We start from the raw sequence: 19,342 nt of genomic DNA, 5'->3' as shown, positions 1-19,342 counted from the left end.
AAAGATAAGAGTTGCAGTAAAATGGCATATTTTGCAGTGAATATGAAACCAGGTCAGTTGATTTTTCCTAAATACCTCCTGGCCTGCCTTAGGTGGGATTTACTTACCTAAATGGAGAGTTTATGTCAAGTAAATCCACCAGGTTCCCATAAAAATTTGAAATTTTCTACTGATAATCCTCTTTGGACTGCACTAAAATCTTACGACCTCACTGAAAGGTCTTTATGTCAATGAAACAGCTGTCAAAAAAATACAGTGTTCAGTGTTGACTTCTATAGGGATCTTAGAAAGCAGGGCTGGCAAAAGTCTTGAGCAATTATCCTGTTTTCCTCTGTCCAGACTCCCAAACCAAACCAAATTACCAGGTACGTTCCTGACAGATATTTTTCTAATGAGGTCTAAAAATCTCATGTGATAAAGGCTCTACAACCTCCCCAGGCAAGTGAAGTTATTGCTTTGCTATCCTTACAGTTCAAAATTATTTCTAATGTCTAACCTAGCTCTTCCTTACTGCCAAAAATCATGATAATTTAATTTACTAATGGATACAGTTGGTAAGTGTATACTTTTTATTCTGAGATTACTCCTTGTCTGGCATGAACTTTACTCTGAGGTGACATTAGGATCAGATAAGTGAACTGTGGGATGTTTCTTTTCACACAGATGAAATAAGGGAAAGACATTTGTTAATATTTGTTAAACAGGGGCTGCTTCCTCTTCTGATAATTCTTCCAGTGCAGCAGAGCTGTCACTGTGAAGCTGTATCCGATCTGCTGTAAACATTGTCAAAACTTTTATATTTTACAGCTACACTGAGTGGTGCTTGTTGTCAACAGTTTTCAATGGAAATAGCTGATCTCACACATTGCTAAAGTAAACTCCTCAATAATTTAAGAAAAGATGCTCATAAATATCCCATTTTTTGTTTATTGCACTTCTTTATGTGTAGGCTGCAGTCTTTAGTGTCTTCTCATTTCTTCTGGTGTAACTTCGGTGCAGTTAATGGAGTCTCCTCAGTGCAAAGGCTGACAGCACTGAACAGTGCTGATTTCAACCTTGGTTTTCTCATCTGTTCAGTGCCAGTTAACAAACACTGCTAATGGAATAGTCCAGCAGCTGCTAAATGGCTGTCAAAGTTTGTTGTTCTGATCCTGAAACTCAGAGGCTTTCAGCTGTGAAGATGTCTCTATTGTTTGTCTATGCAGCAGACTGGCAGTATATCTGCTAGTAAAATAGAAGAGGGGACAAGGTGCAGGTCAGGGTACTGCTGAATTGGTAACATGATCCCAGGAACAGCTTTCACCCACGTGGACTTGTGTGGACTAGCAGCTCTCTGAGTGCAGGGGTTAGCCCACAGGAGGGACTTCGGGCACTTTGGACTTGGCCACCTTGTTTTGGAGGTGAAAGTGATTGCAGCTGTGAGGATACAAGCTGTGCTGTGCCGTGCCAGTTCTCCACAGGACCCAGGAATTGTTCTCAGGCTGTTGTATTCATTCCTACAACTCTGCTTACAGGGACAACTCAGAAGCTGAAGCTCACAGGTACAGGATATATTTGTATCGTAGAGCAAAGAGTGCAACCCACTCATGTGCACATGTTCTCTCTCTAGCAGGAGAGAGAACTTGCACCACTGCAAGTGGTGCAATGCAGCTCCAGTTAGAAAGCAGTGCTGCAAGGAGGTGTTGGCAAAGCAAGAGAACAAATGAGCTTCATGAGAAAGTGGTAGCAGTGAGATCACCACAGAAAAGGCTGGGAGTGGTTGATTTAGGTGCTGGTCTGTTTAAACAACAGTCTTCTTTTAATTGCAGGAAATCTGCCTCTTGGCTGTTGGTGATCTTAGGCTTATATGAGATTCTCTGAGTCTCATCCTCTAGAGCTACAGAATCCCCCACTGAATAAGTAAACACTGTATTTTTTATAATCCACATACCAGTATTATTTTCATATGAATGTCCACCCTTTCAGGGATCATTTTCCATCACTGCAGTCTTTCTTGCTGAGTCAACCACTCCATGACCAGATCCATTTACTTCAATCCAGAACAAATGAGTTGTATCAAAGATGGGAGGGCCTCATCCTTTCCTTGACAGCCTAGCAAATCCCTAGACCTCTGTTACTAGAGTGCAGCTCTGAAATCTGGTCAGAGATTCAAGGGTTTCATTACCTCTGCTGTGTCCTCAGGCTGCTCAGTCCCACTTTAGGCTCTGCTACTGATACTGCACTGATTACACATGGCTTTTATTGCTGCTACAACTACTCCTGGAAGGTTTCTTCTCAGGTCTGCTGAATAGCAAGTGCCACTCAGAAAAAAGCAGAAAATATTTCCTATATGTGTGCAACATCCCACTGCAGAAAGGAGCTAGGCCACCTAATCTGAAGGAGGTAGGTATGTTGGTTATGCTCTGCTTCTCCATTCACTGTTGCTTTCTAAGAGCTTCTCAGAAGTCTGGTTTGTTGTCAGCAGAAGCTGCTTAAACATGTACCCTATTGTTTTTATAAGAGATAATTCATATGTAAGTATTGCAGATTTGAGGGTGCACCATTGCACCCTCAAATGGACAGGAGAAATTTTGACTTAGAATGACTGCTTTCATGAAGCCTGAGTGGGACTAAGATACGATAGCCTCCCAGGTGGAAGACCACCTGATAGCTTCACTGTTGGCCATATGCTTGGGAGTAGTCATGGGCACAGGGAAGAGATGTATCTCACTGGAGAGTGGTCTCCAAAAGTAGTAAACTATCAGAGACGGATTAATGTGTGAGAAATTGCAGTGTATCTGAAATTAAAATGAGGCAGTAAGTTTGCTTGCTAGCATCTGAAGTCACAGGCACAGCCAGGTTCCCAGCAAGAGCTGTTGAAGCTAAAGGGAATGGGAGAAAGGTATGAAAAGCAGTGGCAGGATTTAGGACATGACCATATTTGTCTTCAGTTGAACAAAGATCATCAACACTTCAGCATGCATAGAAGGAAGGATCCACCTCTGGCTCTTGGTGGACAGTAGCACATAGAAGAAAAGGACCCCAATGAGTGGAGAAAATATGGGTAATTTATGAGGATAGACAGGTCCCAACACACTCAGTTACTCAGTTTTATGCCTGTGGTCACACTTCCTTCGGAGTGGTTGAGCCCTGCAGAGTGGCATGCTACCAAAAGGACAAAGAGAACGAGGCCCTGGGGGTACTCTCAGTCACAAACAAGAACATCTCTGAGAACCTCCCCACCACAGAGGCTTTAGCCCTCTAGGCAGTCATAGAACAGTCAGTGGAAGGAGTGAGTGAGGTGGCAAACAAACTGTTCAGCAGAGCAGAAATTAAAAGTGCCATGGTCAGAGCCGGGAAGGAGTCCAAGGCTTGAAGATTCTTCCTGCTGACTCGCTCAAGGCAAATGAAAGGCTTTCCCTGGCAAGCACTGTTCACACATCCAGATTCTCAGCTTTCATTTAGAGAAGGAGTTGAGTTCTCACAGGGCTGAAGGAAGCAGCTCCCTCAGCTGTGGTACCCACAGTCAGGCATCAGTCTCTCAACACTGCACAATGTTGCTGCACACAGCTGCCCCTTGCTCAGCACCTCTGTTGGGTGCAAAGGGATCACCAGCTCCTCATTTTTGAAGGCTGCTGGCCAGAGCTGGCTGCTCAGCAGCTGACCTGACAAGCATCATACCAGTTTCATGGAGCAGCTGACCTGACAAGCATCATACCAGTTTCGTGGAGCAGCTGAGGAAAACTCCAGAAGCAGCAATAGCTCACAGCATGGAGCTGTTCGCAGGAGCATGGGATAGGAGGAATACAGCTCACCAAAACCATATCTGCAATGACGGTACTGGTCTTGTCCCAATATGTAGCAGTTAAAGAGTTTATTCTTCTCCACTGCCTGTGAAGAGATCCACAGGGGACTGGGCAGTGCATGCCACACGTGAATACTTGTATTGCCTGTATGAGTCCTACCTGGGTGTTTAAAGCTAAAAGAACAGTAAAGAAGCAGAAATACCTTTCTCTACCAAACAACTTAAGAAAGTGGCAGCAGACTCTTCATGCCACAAATAGGGGCATATGAGAGGCAGAAGGAAAGAAAGTAGTCTCCAGAGCACCAATTCTTGTCCTGGCCAGAGGCTAATTAGCAATGCATTGGGCCAGAGAACCATGTATGTCTGGTGTCTGGTGTCTTAACAGGTATGCCAGTGCCTGTGTTTCCAGGCAGGTGAGAAGGTAACTTCTGCAGTGAACTCCCTGCCATCAGTCCAATTTTTTGCATAGTGTTAGGGCTCAGTTCTTCAGGTCATGGAGGACTAGCAAATTCCCAGTGGTATATTCCAGTGGGTGGGAAGACAAGTTGTTTAACCCTGCCTCTGCTGCAGCATGGTGCTACATTGAGCAAGAAGTTGTAAACCCTTTGTTAGTACTGTAAATGTCCCATCTCTCTGAGCAACTGATGTGCTTTCCAAGCAGAGTTCCTGCACCTCTTCTCATGCATATGTTTTGCATTATCTATACATGATTTGCTTTATTCAATAGCAATTATTCCACTCTTTCATTAAGCTGGATAAATGAGAGTTTGCTGTAATTAAAAGTTGTTTGCTAACCTACCTAAAAATAATTTGCCTTACCTACACAGCTTTTTGGCCCAAGCAATATGTTAAAACATGTTCAAACTGTATATTCCCATCAACATTTAAAAACCAGAGTGTACACTGCTATTTGTTTCCATAAACTAGTAAGGATAGACTGAAAGATGATGTGCTGCTGGGTTTTAGGCCAGAGGAACTCTGGATACTAGGTCAGTCAATACAAGCCTGCTGAATTGTCCCTGATGCTGGGACAATTCATCCTTCTCACAATAACTCAAATTGCCTCCTTTTCTTCTTTGGTGGCTTTTAGATCTGCATGATCCCAACTGGGAATTCATTCCCCTTACCTATGTTGAAAGCCTTAACTAAGATATTTAGGCACTATGTGAGCTAGTAACCAATAGAGAAATCTTGGGGTACAGGAATCACCCATTGTAGGGCTGCTCTCCCCACCAAGGACTATGGAAGACACAGTTAAAGCCTCGGGTTGAACTCTCATATTCAAAATTATTCAGCAAGCCTCCTTGTGTTCCAGCCCAGGGACTGCATCTTCATAGGTATCTCACTAGTCAGGATTTTCAAAGTGTTTTGATTCTTAATTCTATTCTTGCTTCTCATATGTCAGAATCCAAAGTAATTTGGATCAGCTTTGGCTTTCTCAAAGGGGCAATGCTGTTAACAGCACTGACAGTGTGGGATGAAAGTGAAGAGAGTTTGTGGATAGGCAGTATCTTCTACTAGATTAATTTTTAAATGGATTAATTTGGGTTTCAGTTTTCTGGCCTGCATTTTTCATGTCTTAAATACCAACCACTGACATATGCCTTCTTATGCTAGATCTTTTCTAACTATATTGCAAGACCTAAATTGATACTGCTGCAATGTTTGAATTGCCATTTACATTTCCTTTCAAAGATCCCACTGTCTGTCTGGCAGCATTTTCAAGTACTTGACAACATTTTAGATCTGCTGTCTGGGTTCAGGTCTGTACTTCCTTTTTCTCAACTGTAACAAGCTGGTAGTAAAATATGCAGTGTATTGTAGAGCATTATTAATTGTTATTAAACTTGGCTGTGAATTTGGCACATCCTGGTGATAATATTTAGAAAACTGCTGATGTGTTCAGTTTTTGAAGAAGGGAGAAATAGGTAATTTTGAAAGGGAGAGATGTGCCATACTTGTGAATTTTATGGTACCTTCCTCAAGTCAAGATTCCTTATTTTGCATGTGGAACTGCTGTAACTGGCTGCAGATCTGGAGAAAAGTGTCCAAGAATTCAGCTTCTGATTCTTGGGTTTGGACAGGTTTGTTACTCTTCAATGACTTGTATACAGAGAGCAATATTTGAGCAGCATGGAATATGCCTCTTTTTAACTTACAACAAGATATACTTTCAAGAACACAGCTTTAACCATTTTTACTGTTGTTTTTGTTTTCAGTCCTACCTCCTGTACTTGTTCCAAGACACAGCGAGTTTAACCCTCACCTCAGCCTCCTTGCCAAGTTTCGAAACACTTCTCTGCACAGCGAGCCACTGATGCCCCACAATGCCACTTATCCAGATTCTTTCCAACATCCTCCATGCACCCCTTTTCCATCCTCCCCCAGCCACATGTTCTCTCAGTCACCTAACAGCATCAGCTACCCCAACTCACCAGAAAGCTCTTCTGGACCAGGAAGTCCTTATCAGATCACAGGTAAGAATGAGCTTTGGGACACTCTGACTGAGGCATTTGAGGTCAGGTGACAATTCTGTGCTCCCCCCACAGACTGTAGCTACAGATTGAATTGTTGGATAGAATGGACTTGGAATGTGATTTCTTGTGACTGTCTCCTGTATATTGTTTCTCAGTCCTTCTGACTGATGCTCAAGAGATTGAGAACTATAGTCATCCTGCTCCTAGAAGTGCCTGGGTGAGATGTCTTGATTACTCTGGGGAAAAAACTGAGGAGAGAAGCAGGTATGGCAGAAAAGAGCACTTGCAAGACCTAAATTAGGGATCTAGGATGGTCAGGGTAGGAACCTTTAGAAACTCCATCAAGGAGACAGGATAAAATGAGGAAACTGGTGTGCAGAAAGTTTTTTACATTTTTGGCAGTCCTACTGACTGTATAAATTTCAGAAAGTTAAGGTGTTTAACAACCTGGCCCAACACTTGGAGAAGTCACCAGGCAAGTTCCTTTGACTTTGGAACATGTTCCATAGTTCTGAGATTAGCAGACTTATGTCAGTCAGACTGTTTGTGTTGTGAACTCCTGACTTAGTACAGCTCTAATTACCTGAAAATTTAGCTGTGCTTTTGCTCTTAATGCAACACAGGTAAGAGCTAGTTTTCATATCAAAATGTGGTTCTGATTCACTTCAGAACTTTAACTTTCAAATAGTTTCAGTTATGTCAGCTTTTTCACAAAGATGAATTCAGGTCAGAATCTTGTAATTTAAGATTTTAGCGTCTCAACTATGAAGCATTTAAATGCAGGTCCTTAGTGATATGCCTATTTCATTTTAAGTGCAAGAAAGAGAAAGGTGTTTATTTTACAAGGTGTTTGTAGCATTTGAATTTCCTTTTAAGCTGAATGCTTTAAACACAGTGTGATGTTTTTCCTTCCCTCTTCATTCATTGAATGTGCCTTCATTCATTTCTTCTCTAGATCTGTATTTCTGATTAAATCATATTTAGCAACACTGAAACATTTCATCAAGTAGCAAGACTTGTTTGTCTTCTCCAATATTTTTCTTTCACCTGTGTGTAACTAAGCTGGATTCAGTGGAGCTGGTCCTGACAGGTAGATCAGGCCCATTCCAGCTGTGTAATGACTCTGACTTGTGCATTTAACTGAACCTGGGACCTCACAAAGCTACTTAATAATGGAAGTGGCTCAACCTGAGCATCAGTATATCACAGCACACGGCATACTGATAAGCATAATTTGCTTGTGTAACAAGCAGGGATGGAAGGCTATCTAAAGCAAACTGGAGTTACATCAAGAACCTTGAGAGGGATTGCTGTGACCAAATATAGATGTCAATAATGCAAGTTTCTGCATCTCACGGAATTGTCTATGCTCTCCCTGTAACCAGTGGAGGAAAAGAGACACTCCTAGAATAAGATTCATTGCATCTTCTTGTATGCATCCAATACATTGTGTCTGCAGGTTCCTATTTTTCTTTAGTGGATATAAGGAGATCTAAATGTGACTAGTTTAGGGGTAGACATCAAAAATATCCATATGACTATGTGATTCCTTTCTGTAACCTATTTTCTCTTCCACTATTTCTTGATTTTGTTTTACTGTTTTTTGTTGGAAGGTTATATCATTTAAGTGCTAGAAATATCATATAGTGTATGAAATTCCTAGGTATTGAACAGTGCTTAACTAGAATAGAATAGCATGGCTTACTTGTAAGATTCAGTTGTTGTCTCATGATACAGTTGACAGCTATCCACTCTGGGTCAAGTTGCTCCATTTTGAGGGCCAGCCAACAGACTCCAAACACAAGAAGGAATTTCAGTCTGGAACCAAGTTAAATCCTTCTTAAAGAGGCCTTTGGTCCTGCAACCTTGTATATGGCTATAATTTTCATATAAGCCCATTGAGTTTCTGTTCAAATGAGGCAAAACTATACACTTTTAGTGCTTATGCACTGAATGTTGTCATTTTATAATATGAAAATGAAATTCCTTTTAATTTGGCTTTCTAAGGCCTCTAGCCTTTCTGGATAATCCCCACTGTAGAGTCACCTTGTGTTTTCTAGCTCATGTTGCTGTAAATGAAACAAATCAGGAGCTGAGCAATTGTGACTTGATACTTTTCCTCCCAATGTTTCATGACATCTATTGCTCTTTGATGGGAGACTGAACAAACCAGGAGAGGGACAGACTTCCCTTGTAGGGCAGAGGAAAAAAGAGCAAATCAAGAGGGAGTTTTGTTAAGTCTGATTTCTATAGCTTTCCAAAGGCTTTTTTTACAGATTATGGAGAGCTTTCTCCCAGAGAATGAAATAAAGTTAGTTTCTGCTCTTAAATCGTCTTCCTCAAGTTTTAAATTAAAGACAGAATTCTGGAAATAACAGATGAAACTGCATTACTTTCTTAGGGTAACAACTGGTGTTAACAGAGAACTTGATTTTACATGGGTCTAAGCCTGAGGCACTGTTGTGACCATCCCTTTCTCTTTCAAGAACTGCATGTCCAACATAACAGCTTTTCCTTCCCATTTTTGCTGAACATGCAATGGTCTTAATCTGGAGACTGAAGGGAGGTCAGATTCAGATTTGTGCTTTTTCCAGTCTTCTCAAGCCAAACAGTACTGAAGTAGTAAAATACCAGGAAAAAAACAGGAGGAATTTACCAATATACTGACTTAGGTGTCTTTCTTCCTTTCTTTCTTCTATCTTTCTGTAGTGGAAACTCCACCTCCACCCTACCATGCAAGAGAACCTCCAGGAATCCACAATGGACGGTCAGTGGATGCAATAGCTGAAAGTCAGCTAGTGCTGTCTTTGCCCAGTGGAGGTAAATCTGCCGATGGAGAAGCTGAAAGTAAATAAACATTTGTACTATTCTTTAAATAAAAACTGTTAAGAAAAAAATTGTTTAGAAAATTGATATTTGCACAAGAAGGGTTAGTGATCTGTAATAATAAGTTTCAGGCAGTTTTGCAGTAAGGCTGTGTGCTAGACCCATCCATTAGCTAGCAGCATAGCTTGATGTAGTATTTCCATGAATGATGTGCAGAGTTACAGAGTTTAGACCTTACATCCATGGACTATTACAGTTAAAAAGCTGTTAATGCAAGCAAACACTGTTATCTACATTGTAAAGATAAATATATCAAATCAGGGATGGTGGGGCAATATAACACACAAAAGCATTATCAATATCAGAACTCTTTTGTTTATTACCTTCAGCTCTAGGTTTCAAGTACTTTAAAGCCTGATGGTAGGGACCTTTTTACTGCCATCTTTGTATTAATGTTATGGTACTGAAAAGAAAAGGACATGTTCTAGTGGAGTACAAAGATATTTTGACAGAAGACCAAAGTCTTTGTCATCTTATAAGAATTCTTTAATGGGAGAGGCATTAGTGGTCAAAGAAGGGCCTGGGGTCCTGCTTGCACTCCTCAAAGCAACTTGATGACCTCTCCAGCATGGCCTCTTCTACCTTTGGGCAAGTACTGGCTAGTACTGATGCCCCTACCATCCAGAGCCCATTGCTGCAGAGTTGGAAGGGGAAATGGAGTTCCTCTGCTGGCTTTTGCATTGGCTTCCCTCTACTGCAATGAAAAATCACCATTGTTCTTTTAGTCCATCATATTGTGTTCCTAAAGAAATATAATTTCTAGAATGAGGACTGAACACTGCACACACGTGCACATTAAAAAAATATTGCCAGCCTTCTGGAACAGTGAGGAGTGTGTATGTAGCATGGAGCTGGAGCAGAAGGAATGTGAGGGGGTAGTGCTAATTACGGATGGGGACACAGAAGGGCCAGATAATAACAAGTTATCAGACACCAATACTTATAAATAAATTGTCAAGCTAGTTTAATCTCTTTATCACAGCTTACCATCCCTGATCACTATCATAGTGAATACTAGTTGGAAGTTTATTAGAGGTTATGCACAGAGGTGCACTGGGGGCAGGTGGGCTCACATGCCTGTGGTGAGCAGACAGTATAAAGTTTCCTACTAATTCCTGTAGGACAAATGAGGCTCAGAGATTCTGTTACATTTTTGAGTCTTTCTCTGTCTCTGACTTAGAAAACCTGGGCAGGGATAGATCCAAAAGAAATGACCTTGCTGACATTTCTGCTTACAGTCCCACATGGAAGCAGAAAGCCTGAAAGCTTGCAAAAAATTTGAGTGATTTATTACTTCTGAACTACAGAGTTTGGTATTAGGCTGAAGGCCTAATACCAAAAACTTGGCTCAGTTTTGACTTGCTTTGAGCCCATCTGTCATCTCTATCTCCTGCTGGTGTGCAGAGCAGATGTATCCCTTACTATTTTCAGTGTATAGTTCAGGCCCCAGTTCAGCGAGGAATGTCAGTGTGGTTGATTTAATGCCGTGGAGTTTCCACTTTTAAAAAGAAGTGGAGCTCCTCGAGGCTTAGAGTTAAGCTGGTACACCAACCTTTTGCATGTTTGGGACTTCAGTTATAAAATCAAGAAGCAATGGAAACTGCTGTTGGGATAAAGTATAACAAAAGTGACTGTTTAGATGAAGATACGGGAGGCTGAGAGTGGGAGGGAATGAAAGAAAACAGAGAAACATTGTTTTAAAAATATTGCTGAAACCTGAGTAGCTGCTTAACTTTATTTCCCACAGACTTTCGGCCTGTTTGTTATGAGGAACCCCAACATTGGTGCTCAGTTGCCTACTATGAACTCAACAATCGGGTAGGGGAGACTTTCCAGGCCTCCTCTCGAAGTATCCTTATAGATGGATTTACAGATCCTTCAAATAACAAAAACAGGTTCTGCCTGGGTCTGCTCTCAAATGTAAACCGCAATTCTACTATAGAAAACACCCGGAGACACATAGGAAAAGGTAAGAGGAAATCCCCTCTTGTCAGGAATAATATTCAGAGCTCAGAAGATCCATGCATTGCATTAACAAACGTAGCTGATTCATCAGATGTGCTTGCCTTAAAATCAAACCTCTGACATTACTTCTGAAATAGAAGAAAAGCAGAGGATTCTTTTCTGACTGGATAACAATCAGCAGAGTAACTCCTTACAAAGGCTGTTTACTTGGCCAGCAAAGAGAAAAATGTTGTTTATAGTTGTGTGTTCTAATTTAGCATTATGTATTTTGATTTTATTTATTAGAGCTTCTGGCAACTGGGAATATTGCCATTGAAATGCCACTAAAAGGATAATTGCTGGTGCCTCAGGGCTGCTTCTCCTCCCACCAAATAACAAAGGGAGATGGATGAAACACTTAGTAGTTGAGTTACTTAGCTGAAGAACTCTGGTAGATTTGTGTTTGTAGCTTCCTGCCCCCTGCCAGTCTGATTCCGTGCTTTGTCAGCTTTTCACTGGTAAAACTAAGATTCGTATTCTCCCACCAGTGGCTGCTGGTGCAGCTCTGTGTGCTCCAGCTCTGGTGTACATATACCCTCAGCATGCAGTGTGACAATGCTGCTGGTGCCAAGCACAAGGAGACCACACCTGGACACGCATGGCCACACACACTCCGTCCCAGCTCCCCAGGGCCGTGTAGGGTTTGATATTCTCCCAGAACTTACTGTTGTTTGTGGTGGTGAGTCAGAAGCCCTGTGCCAGCCACATCTCCATGCAGATGAAGCTTTGCCTGTTCTGGTATATCCAGTCTAGACTCATTATCTTGCCAACCCAGCCTCTCACCCTTAGCTGCCTGGGAATGCATTTCCCACTGGGCTAATTAACTCTAATTGTTCCACTCCTATTATCTTGTCAACCTCACCTCATTTCCCAGGCCTAGAGCAATATTTTAATTGGCTCTTGATAGTCTAGTGCTGAATGACTGAATATGAGGAAGCTCTGAGACAAATGTGATACATTTTTTGCAAACAGCAGTGAACCTGAGGGCAGGCAATGTTGTGCTAAGCACTTGCACTTTTCCCTGGAATGAAAAACATTTATGTTGCAGATGCTACAAGTGTGTGCCACAGTGGTTTGTTGTGCACAGTGCAAATGTGTTGTACATCTAGTTCTAACTTAGAAAATAAAGCAAAGCTTTACATCCTATCAGTGTAAGCTGTCAGAGGGATGTAGATCAAAGCTGAGCCTGGCCGTAAAAGAAGGACAAAAAATCCTAGCTGTCATTTGGCGATGTTACAGCCTGTGACTTTCTGCCCCAAAAGATGAAGAGACAGAACAGAAATAAAGTTAGGTAAATGCTAATGGTCTTCATCCATTTAAATGTGGAGATCTGTCTTAATTGATTAAAAGTCCTTTAAAGTCCTACAGTAGGAATGTGCCCAAGAGAACCTGGTAGCAGGTCTCCCAGAGAAGAGCTTAATACATCAGAGATCCTTAATTTTACTGTTCTTCCCTGTTTATGCAAATCCTAAAAAAACTATATACAAGTGGAATACACATGGCACCAGTACAGGCCTGCAGAAGAGCACAGAGTAGCTCCAGAGCGTATAGTTCAAAGGCATGGTGGACAGATGAAAGCTGCTGAAATGGATACAATTGTCACATGTTAACACGGGAGAAAAAAGAGTGAGTAAACAAGATTAGCTCAGTAGGATAAGGATATGTGATTGAATTGTCATCTAGAGTATCAGCGTGAAACCATTTCCTGGAAATACCACATCAAAGCTAAAAACAATCCAGAACACAATGCAACATCTACGAGCAATTGGACCTGTTTCAGCAGTCAGACTTCAAGGACAAAAAAGGAACTTTTGATCAGTGTCAAAAAGATGTGGATGCTTGGAGACTGCTGCATTTTTAGTTTATGCAGAGACAACGAAATACCACTAAAACATATAGACCTTTGATTTGGTCTTCTACAAATACGTATTTAGCTGCTTGGTTTCCTATGCAGTGCTTTCCTCTGGTGAATGAATACTAGAATAATAGAATACACACTGATTAGTGTTGTATTTATTGCTCTCAAAATGTTCATGAGAAAAAAACAATTTGTAACCTCTGCTTTCAAAAGTGACATTGATATTTTTGTTATTGTAGCACAATGTTTGGGCAATGCCTTTGAAAGCATTCTTTTTTTTTCAGAAAATGGGTTACTTATTATACTTTGAAAACTCAGCCTTTAAAATTTTTCTCCTTAGCATCCCCTGTGGTGACCCTAAGTCAGTAGCTACACCTGAAGATTTGAAATGTGCACATTTATGTCCTTATTCTTCTCTCCCTACCCTCTGTTCTCACTTCATCTGATAGTTTCAGAAAGCTATATGGACTCCATCAAGATCCTTTCTGTCCTTCCCTTTTATCCATTTCTATGGGAAGGAAGGTTAAGTGGTAACAGTCACGGTGTGCAGCCCCCCACAGTGCCTGGTTCAGCTGGAGCTGATGCTTTCCTGTCGCTTCTGTTCCCAGTGCAGTACCAGAGTGTGCTCCGAGCCACAGCCCTGCCACTTGCAGTCATTTTAGATCTTGTGGGTGCTCAGAAGTCAAGTGATGGCTTGAAGACAAGACTTTAAGGTTCCCATCTGAGTCACCTTGGAAGACTGTGGGAGAGTGTTTTTTTTCCCAGATTCTTTTCTCACTCAACCTGCTTTCCCCCATGCCGTTCCCACTTCTGTTTAGAGGCTGGTTTTGTCCTAAGGATGTGCTGCTGCCCCTTGTTGTTATGACTGCAGAATGATGAACAGACTGGGAATACGTAACCAGTCTTTGTTTGCATGAAAGACACCAGGAATAAAACTAATTACAGCTGCATTATTAGAGCGCAGTTACCGTAGCTTTGCAGGCAGGCTACTGAGGCTCTGTGAACATTTGTGTGTTTGAAGGGCATACCTAGTATTAGAGAGGAGGATTTTATTTTTATTTAGAGGTGGCTTTTACAAGAACAAAGAACTGAATTCTTCCACCTCTCTTGGCCATGGGAAGGGTTCATCTCCCCTAATCTAGCCATGGGAAGGGTGACTGGACATTTTCACAGGATGACTTGTCCCCCTTCAGGTTGTGGCTTCATGCTCACTTTTCAAGGAGTCAGGGTCCCCATTGTCACACTTGTATTGATGAAGAGCTCACAAAATCTCACTGAAAATAAATTTTGGGTTATTTTTTTTTTCAAGTTTATTAGCTGGTTCAGTTCCTCAGCCTGGACAGCACCCCCATCCTCAGCTGTTGCTGCCAGCATGAAAGCAGGTGTGTCAGCAGGGGCAGGGAATGGGAGAGCCTTTTCAGCATCTGCACAGACTTCCATGGCTTTAAGCTGGCTCTGAGCCTGCACTCTGTAGCAGATGGAGTGAATCACAGTGCCTCTCTCTATCAGCTACAGAAGCATCTACACAGTTATCATCTTACAGATGGTCCCCAAATTCAAGGTTGCTGAATTAAGCTAAGATAAATTCTCCCACCAATTCAGGTATGTTTTCATGCAAGCAGATATCCTTGGTGGATCAGAGTCTTTCAAGGGATAGAAGTGCTTCCACCTTAATTTCCCCAAGTCACAGTCAAAATTTGAGTTACTATTGGTAAGACACTTGGGCACTGAAAAAAATCAGTCATTTTCTTGCTAAAGATCACTTGAAACAGGATCTGATGAGTAAGTCACATCATGTAAATGCAAATACAAGGTTCTGATGTGGCAGAGAAAGCAAAATACAGAAAAGTATTTTAAGTACACACCATGCTGTGTTTTAAATGTGTGACAGTAGGATCCTGTAGTAAAACAACAGTGTGAAGTGGGTCTTGGCCAGTGTGCATTTCCTGAACAGCGAAAATACATTTAGCTGTGTAATGCAATAGTGATTTTTCAGGTCTTGGATAGTTTTGATTGATGTTTAGGATATTGTTGACATGTGTTTGATGTTTATGCATGTGTATTTTGTCATTAAGTACTATGCTGTTAGGTAAAAGAACCTGCACTGAGAAACAGATCCTGGAAGGATCCTGGGCTTGTATGCCCAAACCAGTAAAATAATTAATTACTGGCATAAAGTGTGTTGTGAACAATGGAGAAATAATACATGTTTGTTTTTTTTTTCAAGGTGTTCATCTTTACTACGTTGGTGGGGAGGTTTATGCCGAATGTGTCAGTGACAGCAGTATTTTTGTGCAAAGCCGCAACTGTAACTACCAGCATGGTTTCCACCCAGCCACAGTCTGCAAGATCCCCAGTGGCTGCAGCCTCAAGATCTTCAACAACCAGCTCTTTGCCCAGCTTCTTGCCCAGTCAGTCAATCATGGTTTCGAAGTGGTGTATGAGCTGACCAAGATGTGTACGATTCGAATGAGCTTTGTTAAAGTAAGGATTATTTGCTTTCTCTTACATCCTTGCTTTAGCTTTCTCTTGCATCCTTTGGTGCAAAACTACATCCCATCTGTTCCAAGGGAGGATACAGATACCCAACTTTCAAATAGCAATTCATACTGCTTGTTTTCCAGTATTGCCTTAAACATATAGGTGCTCAAAATCAATAGCTTTTGTGGTCAACCTGAAAATCTCTTAGATTACAAAATTTAGGTGCTCCACAGACTCTCTGTGGAAAATAGGCAGAGAATACATGGTGGTGTTGCCCCGCTGATTGTCAAAAAAGCTCCACTCAGAAGGGCTTAACAGCATATAAATATTGTAGCATACATCTTAGGCAGTAGTGATCTCTCCTATTGTTACTGGTTTGCAATAGAGCTTGACAGGGCCATTGATGTAAAAAGAATGTCCTAATTTACAGTCTCACCAGTACCATAGACTGGTATATATTGTCTCAATCAAGAAACCCTGAGTCCTTTGTCATCCCTCACTGAGCTTGCAGAGAATTGTTGTTTGCTGTCTGCCCGGTTCCTGACAAATATTGTCTTACTTTCTGATGGCATTCACTCTGGCCAGCCACACAACCAGAAGGGCTTCTTGCAAGCAGAACAGAAAACCCAAAAGAACATTTGACCTTCCCCCTGTTATTTGGAAGAGACAGGAGGCTACCAAATCCATTAGTGTTCTGATGTCCTTCATATTTGAATTTCACAGTCTGACTGCTCTGTGGGAAATCTATTAGTCTTTGTGGTAATTTCTCAAATCTTCTGAATGGCCTTCTCACCAGAACAAAATCTCTCAACTCGTTTTAGCACTTAGGATTTATTTACATGCCTGTTGTAGCATCTAACCCCCAAAAAATGGCAAGTGTTTCGATATAGTTTCCAGATGATGCTAGACCAACTTGCTATAGTGCTGCTGGGGAGAGCTGGCAGCAATGTTCAGCCTGCAAACTAGAGCAGTTGCACCATTAGAAGCTCGTGGTCCTGCTAGGTGCCATAAAAATGGCTTGAGTATGTTCCTTTGTTGTGCAGATTTGTTTTTATACAAATGACTGAATTGAGATGATTGAATTCTCATCTAAGATATCAAAAAGTTCTTGAGGCTCGAGTCCAGTTTCTTTAAGTTCTACAGACCTGATGAGTTGAGTCCTACATATCTTTCTGGTCTAACTTTTTCTAGCCATCCTTGGGGACCCATCTTAAGTCTTCAAGAGCATTAAGAGTGCCCTGTAATCTCTCCCAAGAGTCCAAGCGAAAATCTCCATGCCTATGACCATGCTGTTGCTTTGTTCTTCAGAGTGAACTAATATCTCATTCACATACAAGCATTAGGGCAAAAAAAAAAGAAAGCAAGAAACCCAACAAACAGCATTTTCTTTAATGGAAGACATGAATGGGCATGTTGTTTGTATAGGCAGTGTAGCCAGTTATGCAATATTTTCATTATCTCAGCGATTCAGGGGCAGGCTCTTTGATGTGTTATCTACCTCCATGCCCAGCACGGCAGCTGAACTGGTGGTGTTGATGCAATATATAATGCTGCTGCCATATTATCACCTTGCTTTGTTGAAATAATAGCAGCTATTATCGTGCCTCAGGCACCAGAAGACCAGTACAAGGAGTTATTTTGAACTCTTTCCCATGACGTCTGGAAAATTGCTATGCAAATCTCATCTAGGCTCTTTCTTCCTGGCCTGCAAATACGCTTTCCTGTATTCAATCTTCCCAAAATATTTTCCTCCCAAGGAGTGAGCCCTCCTGTGTTCAGTCTGGGGTCAGGAGTGACCCTGGGTGTTGGGGATGCAGTGCCCAGAGGGACCTGTTGTCTGTCAGAGCCATAGGCCAAGAGAGCCCTCGTGTGCAGGGCAGTGCTGTGGCTTCTCTGCTGACTCATGTCCAGATACTGCTGGTCACCTACAGCCCAAAGGGCTGGAGACCCTGCCTCTGACCCCATCAATGCTTGAGCTATCAGCTGGGAGGCAGGGATAGGCAGGGACCAAGACATGAGAAACTTGACAGGACTATGCCATCTTTTGCATGCAGGGCATGGGACAGGCGGAGGTGAAGGTCTTGATGCCGTTTGTGTGCCCACAGAGCAGAGGAGCTCAAATGTAGGTGTATCATCAGTGAGAGCAGCTTCCATCCACTGAGCACTGCTGATAACCAAAGCAGGATGCCTCTTGTCACTTCTCCACAGCTGAGGCAGCCGAAGCACAAAGGGAAGAGATGGAGAGTTTCTCCAAACCGAGGTCTGAACCCAGCTCAATCTCTCCCACATCTCCCTGGGTCTTGGGGCTAAGGGGAACACCCAGCAGACTTGAAAGCTCAGCACTCTGGGACATGGAGCCTAGGCTGGAGAGACCTGTTGCCCACTGGAGGTGGGAAGTGTTGGCAGGAGCAGCAGGACCCATGGGGGTACCAGTATCCCCTTCCCACCATCTGTGGAAAACACCAGTGCAGCTTTGAAAGTTGTACTCACTTCATTCCCTCGTTAAGAAAACTCCAGCTCTGGGCTCATCTCAGTCCTGGGGTGAAGGAGGCTACCTGCAACCCAAGAGTGATATACAGGGAGCACAAGGGTCCTTGCCCTCCTGGCATTTCCCCTGGGGGTGCTCCAGGCAGAGACAGCATGGCTGGGAGTGTTTGGGAGTTGCCAGCAGAGGGAGATGGCCAGCTGCCTGCCAGGCTCCCCCAAATTCGGCACACTGTGCTTGAATCCTGCAATTGCTGTTCCTCTGGATTTTCTGTCCTGCCTGTCAGCAAGGTGTGCCAGCTCCTCTGACACTTGCTCTCCTGGCTGTGTATCTTCACTGCAGTTGAGTACTTGTGACTTCACCATCTCAGAAGTCTGACCGTGCTGGCATTTTATGCAAACATTTACAGAACGTCAATCTGAGGTTTTGTGAACACAGGCTCTTTCTAGTCTGATAAATGCTCTGCAGTTCAGAAAAATGCTGTCTGTTTGGAAGTACTCTTTGGGCTTTGGTGGGTCCATATCTTACTCTTCTGCTTTCTTTCCCCTTTTCTTCATTAATTAGCATGGATTTTATCCAGACCACTTATGGTGACATCTCGTTTTAGTGTTGATCCTAGTTTTCCAGCTATCATCTAAAGAAGTGGCTGTGCTGGCAGCCACAGTTGTCTGAGCTGCTCAGCACTCTCAAATTTTGGTGACTCTGACAGCCATCAGTCTTAATATACTTCCATGACCTTTTTTCATGACAAGAATACCTGTCATAATGACAGGTATGACTCAGTGTCTGATCAGCATCCCACAAATGAAGATCCTCATCCTGTAGTGGGGCCATGTTTTGCACATTGCCCTATGGAAATCTGAGTTCAGTTCTGCCAGTGAGACATCTGGTGAGCTGCAAGACTCTGGGCTGTGACTCACATGCCTTGTATTGCTGTGACGTCAGGCTGCCTGCTTAGCACTGCTTAGACACTGTGCCTGCTTGAATCATAGAATACACTGAGTTGGAAGGGATTCATCAGGATCATCAAGTCCAGCTCCTGGCCCTGCACAGCACTATCCCCAAGAATCACACCCACGAGCATTATCTGAATGCTTCTTGAACTCTGTCAGGCTGGGTGCTGTGACCACTTCCCTGGGATGCCTGTTCCAGTGCCCAACCACCCTCTGGGAGAAAAGCCTTTTCCTAACTTAAACCTGCTCCTTGAAGCATGGGTACTTCAGGTTTTCTCTTCTCCCTGCCAGCACCCCATTCCCACCTTGTCTCAGATGCTTCATATCCCTTATCTTCCCCAAGAGAGCTGGAGAAATTACTGCAGGACTTCCCACAGCAGACAGCAGGGAACTCTTGTTTGCAAAGAGGACATG

The 19,342-nt window shown here is 42.6% G+C and overlaps 1 protein-coding gene across 2 annotated transcripts in view; it reads left to right on the top strand.

The window, feature by feature from the left end:
• The window catches only part of SMAD9 (SMAD family member 9), a 46,171-nt gene that overhangs the window by 15,186 nt on the left and 11,643 nt on the right, over window positions 1–19,342 (top strand). The window contains exons 3-6 of one of the 2 annotated variants that reach the window (XM_068182030.1): window positions 6,004–6,261; window positions 8,971–9,081; window positions 10,895–11,116; window positions 15,237–15,493. In XM_068182030.1, the coding sequence (XP_068038131.1) occupies window positions 6,004–6,261; window positions 8,971–9,081; window positions 10,895–11,116; window positions 15,237–15,493 (848 nt within the window). Of the gene's footprint in view, window positions 1–6,003; window positions 6,262–8,970; window positions 9,109–10,894; window positions 11,117–15,236; window positions 15,494–19,342 lie in introns of both variants that reach the window. The other variant, XM_068182029.1, reaches the window with a different exon arrangement.

This window comes from Anomalospiza imberbis, chromosome 2 (genome assembly GCF_031753505.1).
Source record: "Anomalospiza imberbis isolate Cuckoo-Finch-1a 21T00152 chromosome 2, ASM3175350v1, whole genome shotgun sequence".
Classification (NCBI taxonomy): domain Eukaryota; kingdom Metazoa; phylum Chordata; class Aves; order Passeriformes; family Viduidae; genus Anomalospiza; species Anomalospiza imberbis.
Note: the sequence above shows the minus strand (reverse complement) of the source record. Positions and strands in the feature narration are given on the sequence as shown.